The sequence below is a fragment of the Sabethes cyaneus genome, chromosome 3 (assembly GCF_943734655.1).
Source record: "Sabethes cyaneus chromosome 3, idSabCyanKW18_F2, whole genome shotgun sequence".
NCBI lineage: Eukaryota > Metazoa > Arthropoda > Insecta > Diptera > Culicidae > Sabethes > Sabethes cyaneus.
This window is the reverse complement of record NC_071355.1, coordinates 247,585,877-247,608,701: the sequence shown is the minus strand read 5'-3', so window position 1 is coordinate 247,608,701 and position 22,825 is coordinate 247,585,877. Positions and strand designations below refer to the sequence as shown.

General features: G+C 40.1%; 2 protein-coding genes across 2 annotated transcripts in view; both read left to right on the top strand.

Annotated features, from left to right (window-relative positions):
* The window catches only part of LOC128741031 (uncharacterized), a 160,341-nt gene extending 139,693 nt beyond the window's left edge, over nt 1-20,648 (top strand). The window contains exons 13-14 of the mRNA XM_053836607.1: nt 266-337; nt 20,503-20,648. Of these exons, the coding sequence (XP_053692582.1) occupies nt 266-337; nt 20,503-20,648 (218 nt within the window). The remainder of the gene's footprint in view (nt 1-265; nt 338-20,502) is intronic.
* Nucleotides 9,850-11,123, top strand: LOC128744764 (serine protease snake-like). Its single transcript, XM_053841994.1, has 4 exons — nt 9,850-9,944; nt 10,022-10,042; nt 10,107-10,625; nt 10,681-11,123. The coding sequence occupies exons 1-4, from the start codon at nt 9,863-9,865 to the stop codon at nt 11,067-11,069; spliced, it is 1,011 nt and encodes a 336-aa protein (XP_053697969.1). The 5' UTR covers nt 9,850-9,862; the 3' UTR covers nt 11,070-11,123.
* Nucleotides 20,649-22,825: the final 2,177 nt, after the last annotated feature.

The window sequence follows — 22,825 nt, the reverse complement described above, 5'->3', positions numbered from 1 at the left end:
GACTCTGAAGTACGGTAAAGTGGTTACGAAAAAAACAAACAACAAAAGCACTTTGGCTTCCATTTACAAGCAACACTTTATGTCGCGGCTTGTACGTATAGAAGATTGCTATCACTTCATTTATCATTCTTTGTACTTTCAACTTACCCCGTTTTTACCATCGGCAATCGGGCAACATCGTCTTCTCCGTCATCATCGTCATCACCGTCGTCGTCGTCGTCGTCGTCAACCCAACCCATCAACCCCCAACAACAATGACGATTAGGTCGGAAAACAAACAAAAAGCTCGATCCGCTGATGGTCGGCGATTATGGCGTCGAGGAGTGGAAGGAAAACGGTAAGTACTCACTCTGTGACTCTGTCTTCGTGTGGAATGGGCGGCTTTCGAACACGATGTTCGAACAGTCCCTCATTGTCTCCGAAGTTCTCCGTTTACACGTACTGAAAGAGAAAGCAAGTGAGAGAGAGGGAGAGCAATTTATAATCAATTTAATTAATTATAATTTAATGGGATCAATCAACCGGAAAGAAGATTATTGGAAGATAAACCTAGACTTGGGAGAGGTGAATTACCCGCAAGTTTGCTTGGCGGTCTGAACAGATTCGACAGACGGCAAATTTTCACTGTTAAATTTAATAAAATTTACTACACCACCCAAGTTACAATGAGTTTTGCTGTATTCTCGAAGCGATTTTATCTGACAAATCTTGACCTCTACAACAGTTGCGATTGTACAAAGTCCTCATCATCAGGGCGGGATAGCATCAGGAAAAGAAATCCTTGAAACTTTGACCTGAACAGAGGATGAACTAGTTTGATAGAAAAACCCAATGACCCAAACGCCATCATTAAAACCGAAATTAGTAACGTTGGTCAAAAAGTCACTCTAGACTAAACATTAAACAACCCGAAAGTCCTAAAATTTCTAAAATCTTGAAATCCTAGAATATTAAAAGCCCAACATCCTAAATTCCTAAAAACTTATAGCCTTACAATGCTAAAGTCCTAATCTCAAAAAATCGTAAATTCCTAAGATCCTAAGATCTTAAAATTCTGAAATCCTAAGTTCTCAAAGTCCTAAAATCGTAAAATCCTAACTTCCTAAAATCCTAAGCCTTGTCACCTTCACAGACTCGGCCTCCGTCCTTCAAGCAGTTGAAAAACGAGCTTCCGAGCCACCCTTGGGTACAAGCGATTGAAGCCGCCGCGACTGAACGAACAACACTGTGTTGGATCCCCTGTCACTCTGGAATCATTCAACGATGGGATGATCGCCCCTCTCGACGGGATCAAGAAATACTTTCCCTACTCCGCACAGGCCATACTGGAGTTACCCACCGTGAACTATTCCAGTGCGAAAGCTGCGCTGGATGCTGCTGGAACTGTTGAACATATCCTCCTCGCATGTCCTAAATATGAACTATCTAGAGGTGAATTATTGGACAGCTAAACCATTCGAAACATCTTAGCAAACGACCCTGCACGCGAAGATAAAATTCCAGGAATTTTGAAAATATGCAATATTTATAATGATGTATAAATTCAAACCAACTGTAATTAGTTATAAATAGTTTTAGATATACATCTAAGTGGTGAATGAGCTTCTGGGTTAAAACCACTCTAATAATTAAAAAAATGCCAAAATCTTCAAATCCTACAATCCTTAAGTCCTCAAATCTTGAAATCCAAAAGTGCTAGATTTCTACACACTCTTAGTACTAAAATCCTAACATCCCAAAGTTCTAAAATTCAAAAATCCTCGAATCCTCAATTTCCTCGATTCCTCCTTAATTCTGAAATCCCAAAATCCTGTAATCCTAAATTCCAAAAATCGTAAAATCCTAAGGCCCCCAAATCCTACAAATCTAAAGTCTTAACATCCTAACATCCCAAAATCCTGAAATGCAGAAACCCTAAAATCTTAAATTCCCAGATTCGCAAAAACCTAAAATCCCAAAATCAACAAATCCTACTATACAATCCTAAACTCCTAAGTCCTAAGTCCTAAACTCCTTTCCCACAATCCTATAATCGTAAAATCCTCAAATCTTGCAATCCCAAAATCCTCAAATAATGCAATCCTAAGGTCGTAACATCCTAACATCCCAAAATCTGAAATTAAATAAAAAGAAAACTATTTCAATTAAATTTTACCATCCATAATTATTCGCGATAGATTCGTATTTCGTCTACGACTTGCAGGCTTTATCAGTGTCTGTTTTCGAACTACAGACACTGATGAAACCTGCAAGACGCAGGCGAAATACGTATCTATCGCGAAGAAATATATATAGTTGAATTTAATTGAAATAGTTTTCTTTTTATTTGATTTCAGATTTCGTATTCTACTAAGACGCTCCAAAAAACACCAATCTCAAAATCATAAAATCCTAAAACCCTACTATCTTAAAAGCCCTGAAAAACCTGAAATCCTAATATCCTAAAGCCCAAGAATCTTAAAACTCTAAATTATTAAAATCCTAAAAGCCCAAAGTCCTAAAGTCTAAAATCCTGACCTCAGGAAAAATCCTAAGTTCCTAGTCCTCAAATGCTAAGATCCTTAAATATTAAAACCCTACAATCTTAAACTTCTCTAATCGTGAAATTCCAAAATCCCGAACTCTTGCAATCAAAAATTCTTTAATCCAACAATCCCAAAGTCCTAAAGCCTTAACGTCCCAAAATCCTACAATCGTAAAATCCCAAAACCTTCAAATCTTGCAATCCTAAAGTCCTAATATCCCAAAATCCTGAAATCCTGAAATGCTGAAACCCCAAAATCCTATAATTTTACATTTCTAAAATCCTAAATTCCCGTAAATCGTAATATTGTAAAATCCTGAAAACCTGAAATCTAAATACACCCCAGTCGTTTTTTGCGCGAAGGATACGTTCCGCGTAAATCAAAACCGCGTAAATTCCGAAAATCGCGTAAAAAAACCACGTAAGTTCCGAAAATCGCCTAAAAAACCGCGTAAATTCCGAAATTCGCGTAAAAAAACCACGTGAATTCCGAAAATCGCTTAAAAAGCCGCGTAAATTCCGAAAATCGGGTAAAAAAAACCGCGTGAATTCCGAAAATCGCGTAAACAAAACCGCATAAATTCCGAAATTCGCGTAAAAAAAACGCGTAAAATCCAAAATCCGCGTAAAACAAACTTTGTGGAATTCAACACTACGCGAAAAAATAGACGTTTTGAACACATCCGCGTAAATTCTGAAAATAGCGTAAAAACCGCGTAAATTCCGAAAATCGCGTAAAAACCGCGTAAATTCCGAAATTCGCGTAAAAATCAGAGGGGTTGTGTACAAGACACGACCGCATATATAGGTGACGCAGGACTACGTAAGTCTCTTTGTAGTGATAGTAGCATGTATTCATGCTTGTAATCATTCGATTCTTCATGTAAATATGCTATATGCAACATATATCCATGCTACATGCGTTGTATGTAACATTTATCAAAGTAGTAACATTGCATACGTTCAATTCTCAAAAGATTGTGCATTTGAAAACAATTCAACAAAATCAAGAACACAAACTATGGCTTTCCTACTACCTTACTGAAATTAAAATTTGTTTTTATTATCCATGGTTTCCCACGTTGAAGGGATTTTACCAATTCAATCCTATTTTATCAACAGCACATCTTTCCACTACACTTCTAATGAAACGGCAAGCATGCGTATTCATACAGAGTCGTATTATAACCGAACACTACAGCTGTAGCACATTTTTCTAAAACAGATATCAAATTCGCCTAGGTTTAATCGTCTCGCAGTAAAGAATTTGCGATCTGTTGAGACAACGAACTTGTGTCATTTTTTCTGGCACATTTCCCTAACACAGATATCAAATTGGACTAGGTTTAATCGCGTTCGTAAGAAATCTGTTGGCACGAGTGGGTTTTGTTACTCTCTCTGGCGTACTTCCCAAGCAAGGACATCAAAATGATCTAGGTTGAACCGCGGTGTTAAGAAATCTTGTTGAAATGAGGAAACTGTCACTTGTTTTGGCTTACTTCCCAACCACAGATATCAAATTAGTATAGGTTTAGGTCATCGTAAAGAATCTTCCAACCAATCACGAAGCGAGAATTCTGGTAAAACATAGGTTCATTGTTTTCAATTTTTCAATAGCTCAACATCAAGAATCCATACTTTTCTTCATTTGGGTCAATTCTTAGAAGATTTTCCGATCGATTGTTGTAAGAATATTGAAAACCTTTCGTTTTTCGTGACGCTCGCATTTTTCGATTTTTTTGGAATGACACCCTATCTCAAAACTTGCCATAAGACGTAGTCCTACGTCAAAAAACCGCATAAATTCCGAAATTCGCGTAAAAAGCGACTTCAGTGTAACCGGAAACCTAACAATCCTTATATAATAAATTCCTTACATCGTAAAAGTCCAAATCCTCAAATCCTATAATCCAAAAGTCCTTAAATCTTAAGATTCCAACATTCTAACATCATAAAATCCTAAAATATCAAAATTTTCAAATCCTACAATCCTAAATCCTAACCTTTCGGAAAAATCCGAAAATCCTGAAATCCCAAAGTTCTCAAACATTAAAGCCCTGCAATCTTAAAAGCCCTAGAAGCAAAATTTGTACAATCGTGCAATCGGGACCAGCTATAAAGATTGCTCTGGTGAATCTTACTGCGTCCATCGAATCGAACATCCTGACAATCCGATTATTGATTCATTTTATACCGCGGTGGTGCAGGAAAAATGCTAGAAAACTCAACTGCTCGCGTGAAAATAATGAGCTAGAGTGGGTCGCTTTTTTGCGTCTGCGATTCCGGCACGTTGGTTGGTCAATTTACTACATTTTATTGTTATTCACCTAGTTCGAAGAAAGTAGAATTCGTAGGAGTACTAAATTGGCAAGAGTTATTGACACTTATAAAATGGAAATAAATTGCTTCAATCTATACCTAATTCGCTTTTCCTTCGCAATGAGTGATTTTGGGAAATTTCAATCCTAAATGTCTAGCTTGGAATTCCTTAATGAACTGAGAACCTAATGAGAGGATTAGGCAATAATCATGAAGCTATTTTTTCAATCAGCAATTATTGATTTTTTTTTGGATTTTTTGATATTTTGATTTTTCCTGGGAAGCAAAAAGAAAGCATTTGCTAAGGGTCTTTCATAAATGTACCGCCCGATAAGTTGTGACTATAAGTCATATCTCATACCAAAAAATCTTTTGGAGAACCAATCAAAGCCTTCATACATTGGTTTATTAGACCGTCAACTTCGTTCGCTATTCTATGAAAAAGCGAAGATATTGAAAGAAATCAAGTAAGAGAAAATACCAGATGGTGTGTCGTATATATTTTCGTGCAAACTCTCTTACCTCTTGTTAGCAAACGGATAGGTTTAACTTCGAGTAACACATTCGGTATCGTTTGCGGAAATCAGCGTGGACTATGCCGGAACAACCTTCGTGAAATTTTCGAAAGCTCAAACTGTCAAAGCGGGTTTCGTGATCATGCCCATAAAGGTCACTACGTAGCAGCTTTTCAACATGTCATTCCTTGCATGAGTGCCAAATACCTGCTGTTAATTCTTCTTCTCAACAATCAGCATTTTATGCGGCCTGCTTTCTCCTGGTGTACCCCCCAATTTATGTGGGCATAGGGAAGCAACTGTGAAAAACATAAAATACTATTTATGAAGTATAATAAAAATTGTTTTTTTTTATGTTTGAAGATTCGCAGATACAGTGTTTTACACTGTAATTTCCGGGGTAAAATGAATAGCTCCAGCAACTCTGCGAACGATCGGTAGTCCGTTCAGTCTTTAGCCAAGAAGCAAAAATCTAGAGTAGCCGCAAAAGTTCAAACTGCAGTATTTTCACCGTTCAAATAATACTCATTTTACAGCGGTGACGCATGCGTCTGCTTTGATTTATTTACTTAGTTTACCTTTTCGACGACAATCCGTTTAAAGCTTGCTTCAGATAGTATTGGAGCAAAAACAATTGCGTGTATTTCAGTTATTTATTGTTGAATTCAACATCTTTTCTCACAAATGTAGCATTTTCTTCATACTTTTAAGAAAAAATACGGATAAAATTATTCGTCACGGTTTCGAAAGAATTCTCGAACTTTTCCTGTAACATGGCTCATTGGGTGGCGCACACTTTCTTCGGCCATCATTTTGGGTCCATCATTCATCTTATTCTACCAGGTCTTCATCTGATTGATGTCCTGGACAACTTTTCTCTTTGCCGAGTCTCCTTTTCATGATTGCCCAGTATTTCTCAGTAGGGCGGAACTGGGAGCAATTGGATGGGTTAGGGTCTTTCGGAACAAACTGGACCCCTTTCTCTGCATACCATTCTTGAACGACTTTGCTGTAATGGCAGCTTGCCAAATCTGGTCAAAACATCACGGGATGGTGGTGGGTTCGAATGAACGGCAAAATTCATTTTTGGAGACATTCCTTATGGTGTAGTTCCGACGTCATTATCTTATTTGTAACGAAAATTTTCGTTTTTCTGCCACAGCTGCAAATGCGCTGCCAAATCATAAATTTTCTTGCAAATTTGTCGGCAAAAACAAATTTACATTTGCTTGGAAAATCTCCCAAGCCGTTGTCAAGTTAAAAAATTTTACCTGGCATTTGCCTTAACATAGGTTTCAACGTCCGTCTTCTGATGAACCCGTGGAACTTGGTTAGCACCCGGTCGTATAGCTTTCGAACACGGATTTTGGCCACATAATTCTGTTTTATGGTTCGGTTTGGCTGTTTGCTAGCTCGATTCCTTCCCGGAGTCGAATTCTCCTCACGGTGCTATGGACAGCACCGAATTTTCTGGCCAAATCACGGTCCGACAGATTCCTCTTGATGGTCTTCAAAATCTTACCACGCAGTTACCAGTCGACAGTTCCACTCCGATGATTTTTTTTGTATGCCAGAAGGGCATTGGGTTAAAAGGCCACTACGACAGTCTTAATGATCGTCTTTTGTGGCAGGGGGACTCCGATTATTATCTTGAGGCTTTCGAATCGTCGTCAATGTTTCGTTATACCGTTTGATAAAGTGCCATAAAGTGAAGTTAACAAAATTTCCGACACGTGGGCGTCAATAACTTCCAAATCCGCCTATCAAGAGCGCCACAATATAAGCAAAAGTTTGTTCCAATTCTAAATGAAGCAAGCTTTATCGAATCAGTGGCGAATTTAGGATCTGTTTCACCGCTTGTCGATCCTAGGGCTTCCATTCTCTAATCGCCCCTAACACCCGCTCTTCCAGCATCCTCGTCAGTAGCATACATCCAATGGGTACGGAGTCCGCCTCGAAGTCGTCGGCCTATGTTGGGTTCTCTGCTGAATATTGTTTAGACTATTTTCTCATCCGGCATCGTTACTACGTGGCCAGCCCGCTGTAGCCTGCCGTGTTTTAGTTGCTTCACAATATCATCACGACACCTCCCAGTTGGCTTCGAGGTAAGACGCTGGTCTAATAAGCCAGTCGTCGTATGTTCGAATCTCGGCTGGGAGAGGCTTTTAGAGTCAATAGGATCGTAGCACTGACCCCGCACTGTCCTGTATTCTAGCAGCTGGTTGCGAAGTCTGTCGTATAAAAACAGAAGGTCAAATTTCGATAACGGAATTAGCACCCAGGCTTTTCAATATCCTCATCCTTGTATACTTAGTAAATTTCGTGATTCATATGCTGCGCCACACTACTTCTTCCAATTTACCACCAAAAATTGATCGCAGGCTCGTCGGTCGCTCTCTTTTGAAGTTCACGCTCTGTGACCGTAGAGTACTACCGGGAGTATTAGCATCTTATAGAGCGCGAGTTTTGTACGCAGACCTCAACTGGCTACGTAATCCGTAGAACCAACGTATCAAGATAGACAAATTCGATGATCACTTCGAAACTATCTCTATCCATCCCCACCGCAGTGTCAATATCCGAATGGTTATCATGTTCCCTACCACACTCCATGTACTTTGTTTTGGCAGAGTTTATAATAACCACACATCTTCCACAGCCTCAACTTCCAATGCGGTAAAGAATAGCAAATTCGATAGCCCGTCACATTTCTACAAACTATGTAACATCACAAACTAGTTCGATATTTCGCCCGTTATTCACGTATCAGCTAGGCAGCACGTATCAGCTTAAACAATTTTGTTCGAGTACCATGTTCGAGCATTATCCGTCATTTCGTTTAACTGAATTTGACGCCGCCTTGAAGTTTATAAACAAATGGAGAATTTGCAAGTTAAATTCCCGGAATTTAACGAGGATGTATTTGCAAGGTGAACATTTGGTTCAGTAGAGGGTACCAAAGAGAGGGAGCCTCAAACTAGTAGACAAGATGCAGGAGATAATTTTGTATGAAGAGTTGAGGAGAATAATAGCCCGATAAATGCTGCAGTAGAGTCAAGTCAATGGTCCTTTTTGTAAATACGGAGTATGAGTTCTTCCACTCACTAAGTTGATAGGTACTACCTATTCAGCTCACACCTTTAGTATAAACTGATGAATTAGCTGTTCGCTCCCCTCTAGGTCGCTAAAGTGATCTATTCTAGCTAGTTTGCGATTGTCGATTCGATACTGGAACACTATTGGAAGGTCAACACCCAACATCGTTGAACAACAGTGTGAATAGCAGAGGCCCTATGTTACAGCCTTGTGGGATACCAGAATTGTTTGTTCACCCAGTAGAACATCATTTGTAGAATTTTACACGCGTTCTCCATTGCGCAAGTAATTCCAAATACTACGCTAGAAGATAAGGTGACACAAATGAGACATACGAGAGAGGTTTGCCCGTTCGGTATTGAAAAGTAGCCGGATTTGGATTCAATAAGATTAGTTTTTCAATCCGGATTTATTTATCAGACATTGATTGAATTTCTTTTATAAAATTGAAGTATTACTGTAAGTTTAACTTTTAGGATTGATTACAGTAGGTACAAAGCAATCCACATTATGTTGTATTTTTGTATTTTTAACATTGTATTTTTAACGGAGCATATTAAAATGTGACCTGCTTAAGTCAAGTATCTGGATATTGATACATACACATACACCAGTTTATGGGTCAGGAAAACAAAAAACCTTTGCTGATTCCGAAAATGAAACTGAGTTGTGGGTAATTTGGCTGTCCGCGATTTCTTATTAACTTATTTCACTGTACAATTGAAAAAAATTCAACACAGATTTGAACTCTCGACCTAACGAGCATGTACAGTCTAAACCAGAATTTCAGCATTTTACATTGTATTTTGTTTCTGCTAAACCGGCTTTCATTCATAAGACGAACTGCTCGCAGTTGGATTCGTTATCACTAACTATGAAGACGAGGTTTTGCTTTTTAGTTATGCTAATCTGCCAACGTCTGAGCAATACAATATAATAATTGGCACTTTAAAACTGCCAGTTCCAACAATCGATACGATCGATGATAAAGAATCAGCAAATTTATCCATCTGAATACATTGTATACAAAACTAGCAGCATCATGTTGAACACGCTTCAACCTATACTTATACAAAGCGTCATTAAACTCGTTTTGAGTTTAGTTACTATGCTTTTCACGCTGTTTTCATTCACGTTCTACGCTACGGGATGCGAACACAAGAACGTGCCTAGGCTTTGCCGCGACTGATTTAATCTTATTTGTACTCGAAATAATTACGCTATTTATTACCTTAGCTAATGTAATTATCAATTCTATTTGAGTTCAATTTGATTGCTCGGCACAGTTGTATGATGCACCTCCTTGCAGACGCCCTAGCCTACGACTGACCGGCTATCAAATCCGGTGGTAAATCCCGCTGCAATCAGTTCGTATGTTTTAGTTGTGCGCGAACGCTCTTCGAGTGTAATGGGATTCCGTCGTCACTGCGACGCGGCGGCGGCAGCGGTTCTGATTGTGTTCTGCCTGCAGCGTTCCGTCGTCGGAAGAGGTAAGCTCGATAATAAGTGCAAATTTATACCTATGCAAACGCTTAAGGCGATTTTTTTGTTGTGCCTCTTCCAACAGCAGAACGCGTTGCCAGTCAAAGTAAGACCTGATGAGCGGAAATGCAGCAAGGCCATTACTAATGACTTACTTGATTTACCCTCAGAATGTCGGCAATTCATCGAACAAAACACGCGAAAATCGTACGGGGGCCATTTACTGCTGGACGCGACGGTGCACGAAATTTCCAGTCCCAATTGCACCAGTTCCGTCGATCTGATCGTGAACGGTGAGGAAGCGATCCCAAATGAGTTTCCCCACCAGGCGCGACTTGGCTACGCCAGTAAGGATCCGGCCGTGTCCCAGACGATAGCCTATCTCTGCGGAGGATCGCTCATTAGCGACCAGTTCGTACTGACAGCGGCCCACTGCGGGAAGCCGAAGGTTGTCATGCTGGGAGAGCACAACACAGAGGAGCCGGGAGACGAAGTTGAGTTCGATGTAGGGGCATTTATCAAACATCCGAAGTATCGGCTGTCCAAGTCGTATCACGATATTGCACTGGTCAAATTAGCTGAAGCTATTTTTCAATTTTCCTATATAATTCGACCGGCTTGTTTGTGGACAACTACGCCGTTGAACGTGAGCAAGGTTGTTGCAACTGGTTTTGGGTTAACGGAATTTGGTGAGTTCGAATGCGATGATCGGTTATCGCAGTTAAGTTAGTGGAGCTCTTTTAGGTGGGAACTCTTCGACAGTGCTGATGAAGGTCCGGTTGGATCTTTTGAGTAGCACGGAATGCGGTGAGAAGTATGAGTTTCACGCGAGATTTCCTGATGGTGTCCAAAGCGAGCAACTCTGCGTGGGCAGTCAGAAGGGCGGCAAGGATACCTGCCAGGGAGACTCCGGTGGACCGCTTCAGACGGTGACGGACGTACGCACCTGTGCTTATCATATCGTTGGAGTTACGTCCATCGGTAGCGTCTGTGGCACCGGAAGGGCAGAGGCGGTGTACGCCCAAGTCGCGAGCTACATCGATTGGATCGAGCAAAACGTTTGGCCCGAAGACTATCGAAGCTACACGAGAACTCAAGTGTCAAAGGATCGAATTATTTTCCCGGTTGATTGATCTATTTGTAAGTTAGAATTGAATAAAATAACATAATCAAATAAAGTATAAATTCCTTACAAACTAGCTTTTCCACTTTCAATTATCGATTTGCTGATCATCTCTCGCAAGTAAATTAGTCAATCAATTCAAAACCTATTGTGAGCCACTTCTGCTCAGTTCACAACATATCAGTTGTGCTGTTTGATGGATGGAAATTTAATTGAGGTAAATAGGCGTAATTAATAGCTTCGCGTTCGGTTCCTCCACACGGACATCCTCGTTGTCATCGGAGCCGTACTGCGGCACTAGAAACACTAGTGGCAATCGATGCCCAGTGGCTTCCGGACATGGTTTCGTGTGTTGGCATCGATTTTCGCTCTACACAGCCCGTAAAACTCATCTTCTAGGTTGAAAACGTTGCACCATTCCCTCTCGCCTGTCTCACCTTTCTCGGCGGCTCTGCTTCAACCGTTAGCTATTAATTAGTAATTTTAAGTAATTTATGAGCTGCAAATCCCACATTAGCATTCCGGGGATGCCGCAAAACGGGTAACAAGGCTGTTAACAATGACCGATGAATATTACTCATGAGCTTTACCGTTGCTCATTGCCGCCTGTGCTGAATTACCGGTCGGATGCAGCAAGAAGCGAGGATTCCGGCGAAAGGATTACCCGGCACTGCGGATGTTGGTTTTAGGGATTACTAATCCATTGGTGAAACTGCCAAAATTATGTTTCCATTTTGTAAATTCTATCTGGTTTCTGGTTTTTCAAAAGTTTCCTGTTATAATTCAGGGAAAATTATCGAATCAGAACAGGTACTTCAAGTCCTCTGCATCAATTAATTTTTTTATGACTACTAAACCCTGCCGTCAACCGGGACAGCTCGAAAACAATCGTGAAGTGCACTGCGGCTGCCGTTCATCACTGACAGTGGCAGCGACACAAACATCAGACCATCATTCAAGTGGAAACCACACATCACACAAGCGGCCGGTGGCAGAAACCTGCCTGCCACTGACAGACATACCACCGCACCACCGGCCGGGATTCGGATTCGGGACAGAAGAAAACAAAAAAAAAAAAAACACCCACACACACGGAGTCCATTTCCCATGATTGGGCCGATTGTCAACCGGCGTTCATTGGTCCCATTATTCACGTTAATTTTCACGCCGCAAAACTTGTCTGCCGAATGCCAATCGTGTTTATAATTTTCACCGTGCCTTCCGCAGGCGGTCGCGGATGGCCGGAATCGCAGTGAGAAATTAATTCCACCCCGATATGGACGGGGCCAGCATTCGGACAGGATTATTCGTCCGACCGATGGGCGGTTGAAGTTGTTTTATATTCGAACAGTTTTTTTTTCATGTTTTGCTTCCTGTTCAATACAACATAACCAAGTACAACCACAGGTTGTCGTTTGTTAGCAAATTCATTCTCGCTGCGGGTCGAACCTGGTTTTCAGATGTCATTTTTATGAAAATAAGCTGATTTTAGTTTAGGTTAGAAACAATTTTTCTTTCAACTGTATTACATTACCCCAACGTAACCTTAGTCGTAATTGCTTTGGTTAATTATGTCACCACCTCTGCCTTTTACCGTTTCATACTCAAAAATTCGTTTTAAACCGGTCAAGCCATTTAGCACTTTGCAGGTACCGCAGGGATTCATAATGAGAACAAATTTTATCGCACGCGACGGTGCTCGGTGTTCTTTCTGCGAAAAAAAAAAAACAGTCAAAAAATGATCTTGCCAAATATAGAGAAAGTCCGAAACAGACACTGATGAAACGTACGAATTACATATTTATCCAGATATTAAACAGAATGTAGTATGGAAAGGAAAAGTTTACACTTTCTGTATTTAAATACAGTACTAAGCCACTCAGCAAAGGAACATTAGTTGTCATACATGCCAATATGACTTTGTTTTTTTTGTTTTGCACAAAAAAGTTTACGCATCGTGCAATCTCAAAGTAGTTAATATTTTTTCAGAAATCTAGCTATATTTCGTCTTTGCCCCATCCAGGCTTGGTTTACACTTTTCGCTTCGATTTTGCTCTTTTGATTACTGTACCTCAGCGAAACAGAATTTGAAAAAGTGGTGTATAGGGCATTTTGTAGAGCTGGTAATTATCTATAATATTGCTGAAGAAAGTAAAGCTTTATCTTTAGTATTTACGCCACTGTAGGTCTGCAATGCCGTTGGTAGCCAAAAGAGCGCTCTTTTTGCTACCAACGGGGTAGCAGCCTTACAGCGTCACAAATACAAAAGATAGAGCTTTACTTTCTTCAGCAATATTATAGATAGCTACTAGCTCTATAAATGTCCCATACACCACTTTTTCATATTCTGCTTCGCTGAGGTGCAGTAATCAAAAGAGCAAAATCGAAGCGAAAAGTGTATGCCAAGCCTGGCCCCATCCAATTTGGCAAACTTTAAGTAATAATTGAGTATAATTTGGATCTATTTTGACGCTTTCGTGATTACTCTAATTTTTGTGGTATTTTGTGAAATTTTGGAGCCATTTTGGTGTAATTTTTATATTATCTGTAAATCACGTGTCCTTTTACACCTCTTTGTCGTCTGTGTAGTTTTTGTGTTATTATTGAATCATTTTTTGCATCATTTTGTATTATTTTAGTATGGGTGTAGTGCCAGCTTTGTTTTACTTTTGTCGCTTTTTGACGTCATTCTTATACTTTTATCTTAAGTGTTATTTTTGTGCCATTTTGCTTTGTACGTAAATACCACTAACTTTCTAAAAATATAACTTATTATTACACCTTTGCAATGATGTATGAAGATTACCAAAACGGCTTATGAAACGGAAGTTATGGGCAACTGCCGAAAAATGATTCAATCACGCCGACATAGCTGAAGCCAAATAAAGACAATAGAAGACTGATCTGTGTTGATCACCTACTTCTGTTGGCTAAAATCAATCGTTTGGGTGGTTGTTCACATTTCGTTGGATGGTAGATTGGTAGATGGTTCTACGGCGAATCATAAACTAAATATCAAGCTGGTTTCGTCTCGCCCCTACAGCTTTACTATCAATTCCGGAGTACCTCAGGGAAGCAACCAGAGATCCCTACTGTTCTCAATATTTGTTAATGATGTTTGCTTGTTCATGTCTCATGACTAAAAAATTGGGTATGCTGATGATCTGAAGATCTTTTAATCGTCAAATCAACTGGAGACCGTCGGCAGTAGCAGCGGTTAAAGAAGCTATCTAAGGACTGACGTGACTGGAAGCAGCTGGTAATCAGTCAGCGTACACAAAAATTGCGTCATTTTCGTTACGCGCAAGAAATTGGTTATCGATTGCGTTTATGAAATCGACGCCTGCGTTGTCGAAAAAGCTAAAATGGTTAGAGATCTCGAAGTCTTGCTAGACTCGCAGCCTTCGTTCAGAGATTACTCGAACATCACTGCCAAAGCTTTCCGTTTTTCTAGTGCCTGTGATCTGCTGCTGGATAACCAGAATTCAGGCTGTTAAAACAGTTCTTAAGATTTGCTAAAAGACTGTTTCCATGGGAGAATGTGTATGTTAAAACGATCCGCAAGAATTTCGTTCGAATACACTCCGTTAATGTGACTAGTGGCTCAATGTGACTAGTTCAAACCTTCTACAGAAGCTACCAGACAAAACGCGATACGTGGTTCTAATTCCTTGAGAAAGATGTTAAATACATCGAAACGTCGGGCATAGAATAAATAAGTGTCGGTTTGCTTTGCCGTTTGATTGTCCTGCCGAGAACATAAAGTTTTTTTTCGTATGTTTTTGCATGGCAAAAACTAACGTATATATGGAAAGCAAGAATAGATTTGGTTTTCACGTTCAAAGTTTAAGTAAAAAGGCTTGAAACGCATTTTTTTACTTTTTATTTGACCTTGCCATGTATAGAAAAGTTCGAAACACACAAAGACATTTAACTTTATAACCAGACAGATATCTTACTTCATTAAATATTTCAAATGGCCTAAATGAGAAGTAAAAACACCCCGTGGTGATTAAATATACGACGACTTACCGGACCGGCAGTCGGCAACGAACTGCATGTTTCTATCGCACTGAGAGAGTATATGACAGTCTATCTTTTCGACTTACACCGGTCAAGAGCAGTCATATTACAACAAAATCGTCGCAAGAGAAGTGTGTGGTGCGAATGTAGAATGATGGAATTGGACAATAAAACAAAACTAGATATTAGACTACTTAATATAATCGGCGGCAGTGCAGTAGTTTAGTTGGTAAAACATTCGGGTACCAACCGAAAGAGCGTGGGTGCGAGCTCCATCTACCATTGCAGGTGTTGCGGTAGAAACCGCAGGGCAGGCAACGCTGTCACTGTCACAAAGTGATACCCGCGGGCAGTTCGATTTGATTTGCAACACCGCTAGCGGTGACTGCTGAAAGCCGACGGAAGTGAAAAAAGTAAACAAGGAGAAGAAGTAAATTGATTCAGCGCGTGTTAAGATTGTTAAGATTATTAATATAACTATTTAATCTTGTGATATTATCTATACTACGTTGTGTTCTTACGTACGCGATAGTACTGTGAGTTTAAAATATATTTGTCCTCCTTAATTAAAACAAATATAAACACAAATTTACGTACAGGTAACAGACAGTTACACGAAGATAAAAGTAAATTGATTTAGCGCGTGGAAAGTGATTTTTTTTTCTTAATTAAAGCAGTTAACGAATACTTGTTTTACCACGATTACGTTGCTAGCTAAATCTAGTTTATGTGACTTACAAATACTGTAAGTGTAATATTAAAATAATTGATTTCCTAACTAAAATGAATTAACACAGAAACTCATGCAGGTTACGAACAACGGCTAAAAATTTGCAACTGTAGCCGATTTGTAAAAACACTTAATTAAACAGAAAGCTAGCGAGTAAGTTATTAATTAGATCTAAATTTGTTATTCTATCTACTAAATCTAATTTAAACTATGTATAGGCTACGTAAAGTACCATTTGTGCAAAGAAAACGAATCCGATCTGCAAGAGGTAAACCGGATTGCGAAACTAAATTTCTAGGTTAAAACTAAACTTATAAAATAATGTTAAATACTATAGCAAAATATATATACAATTTCAGCTTTGATCAGTCCATTAAATATTGGCTGATTCTTCAAAGACTTAGTGACAGAAATCCTAACAGCAGGACTCTATATATTTTTTGTCTATATCGAAATTCTCCAGCTAATCATTCTTCGCATCAGACACTTCTTCGCTTCTCAAAAATAAAGCATTTTTATGCAGTTTGATGTACTGATTTTGAGTAATTTTTTTTTATGCTTTGAAGAAAAAGGAGTGTACTCGAGGTATAAATTGAGTATTGCAAATCTTATAAACTCTGCAGACCGAAAAAAGTTGTGCTGGGAATCAATTTATTTTTTGCAACCGATCGATGGCTTAACTTACTTACTTAATAGGCCTAACGTCTTACGACAAGGCCTGCGCAGTATAATTTCTCCATCTGTTTCGGTCCATGGCAACTGATCTCCAGTTCCGCGGGCACCCAGTGCTCGCCAGATCTCGCTCCACCTGGTCTTGCCACCTCGCTCGTTGTGCTTCTCTTCGTCTTGTTCTTACCGGATTTGAAGCGAAAACAATTTTTGCAGGATAGTTGTTCGGCATTCTAGCAACATGTCCTGCCCAACGTATCCGTCCAGCTTGAACCACTTTCTGAATACTTGGTTCACCGTAGAGATGCGTGAGCTCGTGGTTCATTCTTCGCCTCCATACACCGTTCTCTTGCACTCCGCCAAAGACGGTCCTTAGCAACCGCCGTTCGAAAACTCCGAGTGCTCGTGGGTCCTCTTCTCGCAGTGTCCACGTTTCGTGCCCGTAGAGGACAACCGGTCTAATTAGCGTTTTGTACAGTGTGCACTTTGTACGGGGGCTCAAATTGTTCGACCGCAAGTGTTTGTGGAGTCCGTAGTAGGCCCGACTTCCGCTGATAATACGTCTTTTAATCTCACGGCTGGTATTGTTGTCCTCTGTTGCCAGCGAGCCAAGGTATACGAACTCGTCGACTACCTCGAACTCATCCCCGTCGATTACCACGGTGCTGCCCAAGCGAGCCCTGTCGCGCTCGGTCCCGCCCGCCAGCATATACTTCGTTTTAGACGTATTTATCTTCAATCCAATCTTCTCTGCTTCGCGTTTTAGTCTGGTGTACTGATCTTCCACCGCCTCAAATGTTCTGCCAACAGCATCCACGTCGTTAGCAAAGCAGATAAATAGACTGGATTTATTGAAAATCGTACCCCGCATTCCGATCGCCGCTCGTATTATAACGCCTTCAAGCGCAATGTTGAATAGCAGGCTGGAAAGACTATCTCCTTGTCGAAGTCCCCTGCGAGATTCGAATGGGTTCGACAATCCACCCGAGATTCTCACACAGCACTGGATCCAATCCATCGTGGCCAAGTTAAGTCTAGTAAGCTTACCCGGAAAGCCGTTTTCGTCCAAAATGTTCCATAGCTCTTGCCGGTTTACGCTATCATATGCGGCTTTGAAATCGATGAATAGGTGATGCGTGGGGACTCGGAATTCGCGGCACTTCTGGAGGATCTGCCGCAGGGTGAAGATTTGGTCCGTTGTAGACCGACCCTCCATTAGGCCGGCCTGGTAACTTCCCACAAATCTATTGGCTATTGGCGATAGTCGATGAAAGATGACTTGGGACAGCACTTTGAAGGCGGCATTCAGGATCGTGATTGCTCGGTAGTTCTCACAATCCAACTTATCACCTTTTTTGTAGATAGGGCAGATAACCCCGTCTTTCCACTCCACCGGTAGCCGTTCCGTATCCCAAATCTTGACAATCAGTTGCTGCAGACAGCCGGCCAACTTGTCCGGGCCCTTTCTAATAAGTTCCGCTTCGATTCCATCCTTTCCCGCTGCTTTGATGTTCTTTAACCGCTGGATGGCTTCTTTGACTTCCATTATCGATGGGGGTGGCACATCTTCGTTACTTGCTACACCAATGTGGTCACTTCCTCCGCTATCATGATCTTCCGCCTGCACGCCATTCAGGTGTTCATCGTAGTGCTGCTTCCACCTTTCGATTACCGCACGGTCGTCAGTCAAGATACCTCCATCTTTATCGAAGCCTTTGCGAAATCCGTTGAGTCTCTGATAGAACTTCCGTGTGTCGTGAAAGCGGTCTCCTTCTTCGCACTCCTTCTCCTCTTGGCGGTGCTTCTTCTCCTTGAAGAATCGGGTTTGCTGCCTCCGCTTCTGTTTGTATCGCTCCACATTCTGACGAGTGGCTTCGATCGATGACTTAAACAATGCCCAATTTTGTCTGCTGCAGTTGATCAAATTGTCATGAATTTTTTTGTTTTTATTTGGTTTGTAAATTGATTGGTAAGGATTTACCAAAAGAACTGCATTACCAAATCTGCGCTGGTATGTATTTACTGATCTAGAAAATTTCATTTCCAACCACCTCGTCGAACGGGCGAAAATGAGAGTACTAGTTTGGTTTCAATGCTTTTTTATTTCCATTATTCCTCTTATTATTTTTGTACTAAAACAATTTTGGGCAACCGCATAACTTTGTGAACATTTTTATTCTTTTAAAGAGTACAATACGAAATGAAATCGACATTTTTTGTACCATTATTGTTCATTTTTGCTTCTTTTTTTGTACCATGTTTTCATCAATTTTGTGCCTTTCTCGAATCACTTTTTCTTTTTTAAGTCTTCTGGTGTTATGCCTATAACGATTTCTTTTAAATGAAGGTGAAGACCCGTGGCGTATTTATATTTAGATTGAATTTTTAGCAAAACAAAAATATTTTGTGCTCATTTTTGTACCATTTTAATGTCGTGTCTATGTCAGTTTTTGTGTTATTTTTGGTTTTTAAATATGCTGTATCATTTTTGGTTCATTTTTCATTTTCCATTATTTGCATACCAATTTGGTTTCGATTTGTGTTATTTTTTACTAGTATGTTATTTGTGTACCATTTTCATGAATCATGAGTAAGTCGCGTGAACTTTTCATGTTGTTTTATCGAATGTCCTTTTCAAGAGCATCTTAATAAAATCTACAGTCAGAGAAATTATAAACTTTCCCTTTTGAATCAGTTACTTATCAGTTAATTTTTTTCGAAAACAGACACTGAGGAAGCCTGCAAGTCGTAGGCGAAATACGTATCTGTCATTGAATAAAATACACATAGTAGAATTAAATTGGATAAGTTTTCTTATTTTTTATCTTTAGGTTTCGTATTCTACTAAGACGCTCCAAAAACTTCAGTCAAAAACTTCAGTTAATTTTTTTGACAGATTCGTGTTTCGTAACTTTAATAAAAATCAAGCAATTTTTTTTACTTATCTACCATGAAGATAAGAAAATCTGACCACTCAACTAAAGTAGTCGAATATTAGAAGAATTGGATGAAAAACCGTCGTCAATGAGCATGCTTTGTTTATAAAGAACCTCAGGTAACAATGAGGGTTTTATTACACTCTTATGATGGTTTTCATGACCAAAATTGGTCACAAAAACTATCATAAGAGTGCAATAATACTCAATTGGAATTAGGAACTGATAAGGAAATTGTGTGCATTCATAATAGACAATATTAAATTTTTTAAAATATTTTTCTTGATTGCTAAGAAACCACTTTTGCAGTTCTATGAAAATATACTGGTTTTGCGATAGTTGATTCAAGTGCCATGAATTTCATAGATAGGTGAAATCCGAGAAAATGCAAACAATTTCATTGAAGTTTTCTGGAAAAACGATCGTGAAGATATTGTTTAGCACGTTGTTTTCGTGTATAAGTCCATAAATCGTAACCTTACACTCATAATTCAACACAAAACACACGTGGTCAATTTTATTCGGCGTAGCTTGCTAACCTGTGATGTGACTCAGCGGGGCAGCTCTGATGAATATCACCAGAAACGGATCCAACGAGATGTTTGAAAACCAATGTGAAATTCAATTAGAATGGAGAACTATCCGTGTCGGCTGGATATTGAAGTCAATGAATCGGCCAATTCTACAGTCCAGCAGGTCCTTGACGGTCAGACTGGGTTCACATATTCAATCTTCGCACCACAAGTATTTATTACTTTCAAAGCTTTTAGCTACAACAATGATTTATGCTAAAGTTAACAGTCTGCTGGGGGATGTCTTGCTTCTGTCAAAATAGTCAGCACATCTGTGTGTTGCAGATAGATAGTGAATACTAAAGAGGCCTCTTTTGAATTAAATTTAAAAAAAATTACGATAAAACCAATCAATACACACCGCGATTGGTACATTCCCATTATCTAATAAATTAAGAAATTGCTCTCTTCTCCAACAATCACTTGGTAAATCTTTTCCCCACATTATTATTCCTGTCATATACTAAATCATAGCATAATGTATTTACCTAACACTTTCTTTCCTTTTTGCAGGTGCCTCGATACGGCATTCACCGGGAGCATTCCACAACGGCAGTGGCGCCGCCGGTCGAGGTCCGTTCAGCCTGACCAGCAGCGTGCGCCTGCTGCTAAGCAATCTGGCTGCGTTACTAGCGCTACTGGGTCGCATCAACAGATGAAACTAAGACAATTGCCGGCTTTCCATAAATCCTCTTCACCTGCACACACTAATCTCCATATGCAAACAACCCACTCCCCCTCCCCGCAACCGCTCTATCCTTCGCACACACATGTTAGCGTTCGCAAACAAAAACACAAGCTAGAAATGTTAGAAATCGAAAGGCTATCTTCCATCATCACGCAAAGCTAGATATCATTAAAGGCAAGAGCATAAACGAAAAGACAAACAGACACACTCACACAGACATACAACATAGCTTATTTACTTAGGTAAGTTGAAAGATGACCCATTATTGTTTGTATACAAGCAGAAGCAGTGAAAACAAGGGATGAGTTAGGAGTATTTCTATACACGGAAATAATTAGAGCGACGTAAGGAATATATGAGATATAATGTATTACTAACTAGTCAGATGCTAGCGTAAATCAAATTAGAGATTGTTTGTAGCGCTGTAAGAAAACTGCTAGGGTATATACTGTAAGCTGTTTTGTAAATATATCAGGTAAACTAGTGTTATAAAAAGAGAGTTTCTTCATTCTTCATTTGTAGAAAATATTGGAAAATATTCTCTAGAATTCGATTTGCTTGCTTTTACATGATACCGACCGCGGAGGAAATTCTCCGCAGGCCGTAATGAAATTTCAATTTGCTTTCGTTTTCTTTACGCGAATATGCAATTCAAATGCAACGATAACCCGATATGCGTGTCATGCAAATAAGCTGAGCATGCATAAATACCTTTCGGGTCTCCTCGCTTAGCAGTGAATTCAAGTCCGTAGCAGAACCCTCCATTGTGCGATGTGTCATCGGAAGGTGAGTTAATGAAAGCGTCCGCTCTTGCTGGCCTCTAATTACACTGCGGAACGGTAGGTAACCTCTAACCGAGGCCAGCCAGCGAAACCGTCCGTCACCGATACATTACTAAGATGATCAACGCCGCTGGTCAACCAACCGACCATCATCGGAACGAACGGTCCCGGTGATTGCTGTTTGAACTGGTCGACGGAGGGCGGACTTTTGATGAGGGCTCATCTTCGTTCCGTTCTAAGGTCATACACACATACATCTATTCGGTCCCTGAAGCGTACATTCCAATTGCACCTGCTTGTTGCGAATTGATTACTCGTTGGTTACGATTACGACAGGTGCGGTTATCAATTAGCGAGCATGTTGATGAGGTAAACTATAATGAACGATACCGTTCAACCGTGTCCCTCGAGGGCGCTCGGTCCTTTGCATAAACTAACCATTGTGATTTGCGCTGGAAATTGAATACTCTGCAGAGATAAATATTTTCCGAAAAATGTTGTAAGGAGATTCACTTTTGATCAAAACAGACGCGGATTCCAATCAACAATCATCATATTATATTACAGCTTTCTATTCTTTCCCTAGGCACGTTTCCAATTTTCAGCAAATCAATTGACAAATATGCCCCCAACCTACCATTCCGGTTTCCCGATGGGAAACCGAGAAATCATTAGCGAGATTCCGGTGTGATAAACGAACACCCATCGGCACCGTTGCGTTGGTCGGCCAAGTCGTCAAGCCATCAAAGCTAATTGCTGCGATTTCCGATTTACCAAAATCATAACATTCAACTTCTTCTACTCGAGTGGGAAGCGAAGCCGACATCGTACCGGAGCCGGAGAATTACAGCGCAAATGATCATCAATCAATTTGTGAACATATTTTTCAACGAGAACCGAAAAACGAGGTACCTACCTATCTAGTTCGGTTACGTTTCGAGGAATCGACTATTGGAGGAATCGGGCGAAACGGTAATTGAGCTTTTTGCGCACTCCCCGGTTATCGGTCGTTTGTGTGTGCATTTCTTCTATTTTTGGTCCTGTATCCATTTTTGGCGTGGAGGGGGTGGGGTCTACCGGTACTACACCTGCGGCGTACTTCCTTCCTGCAAAGGGAACTAATGGATGACTTTTTACGATAAACACGTAGGGAAGAACCCACTTCGGAAGACGACGGTTGATAATCAATTCCACGAATTTTGCTGCTCGACGAGTACGGAAAAAAGGTAAAAAGCAATGAATATGAATTTGTTTATGATTTGCTTTCTCTACTGATGGGAGTTGCATGGTATACACCGGAATACCGGAGATACGTAGGTAGGTGCTTGGAAAAAATTCCTTTTTATAAAATTAATGAGGCACTTTT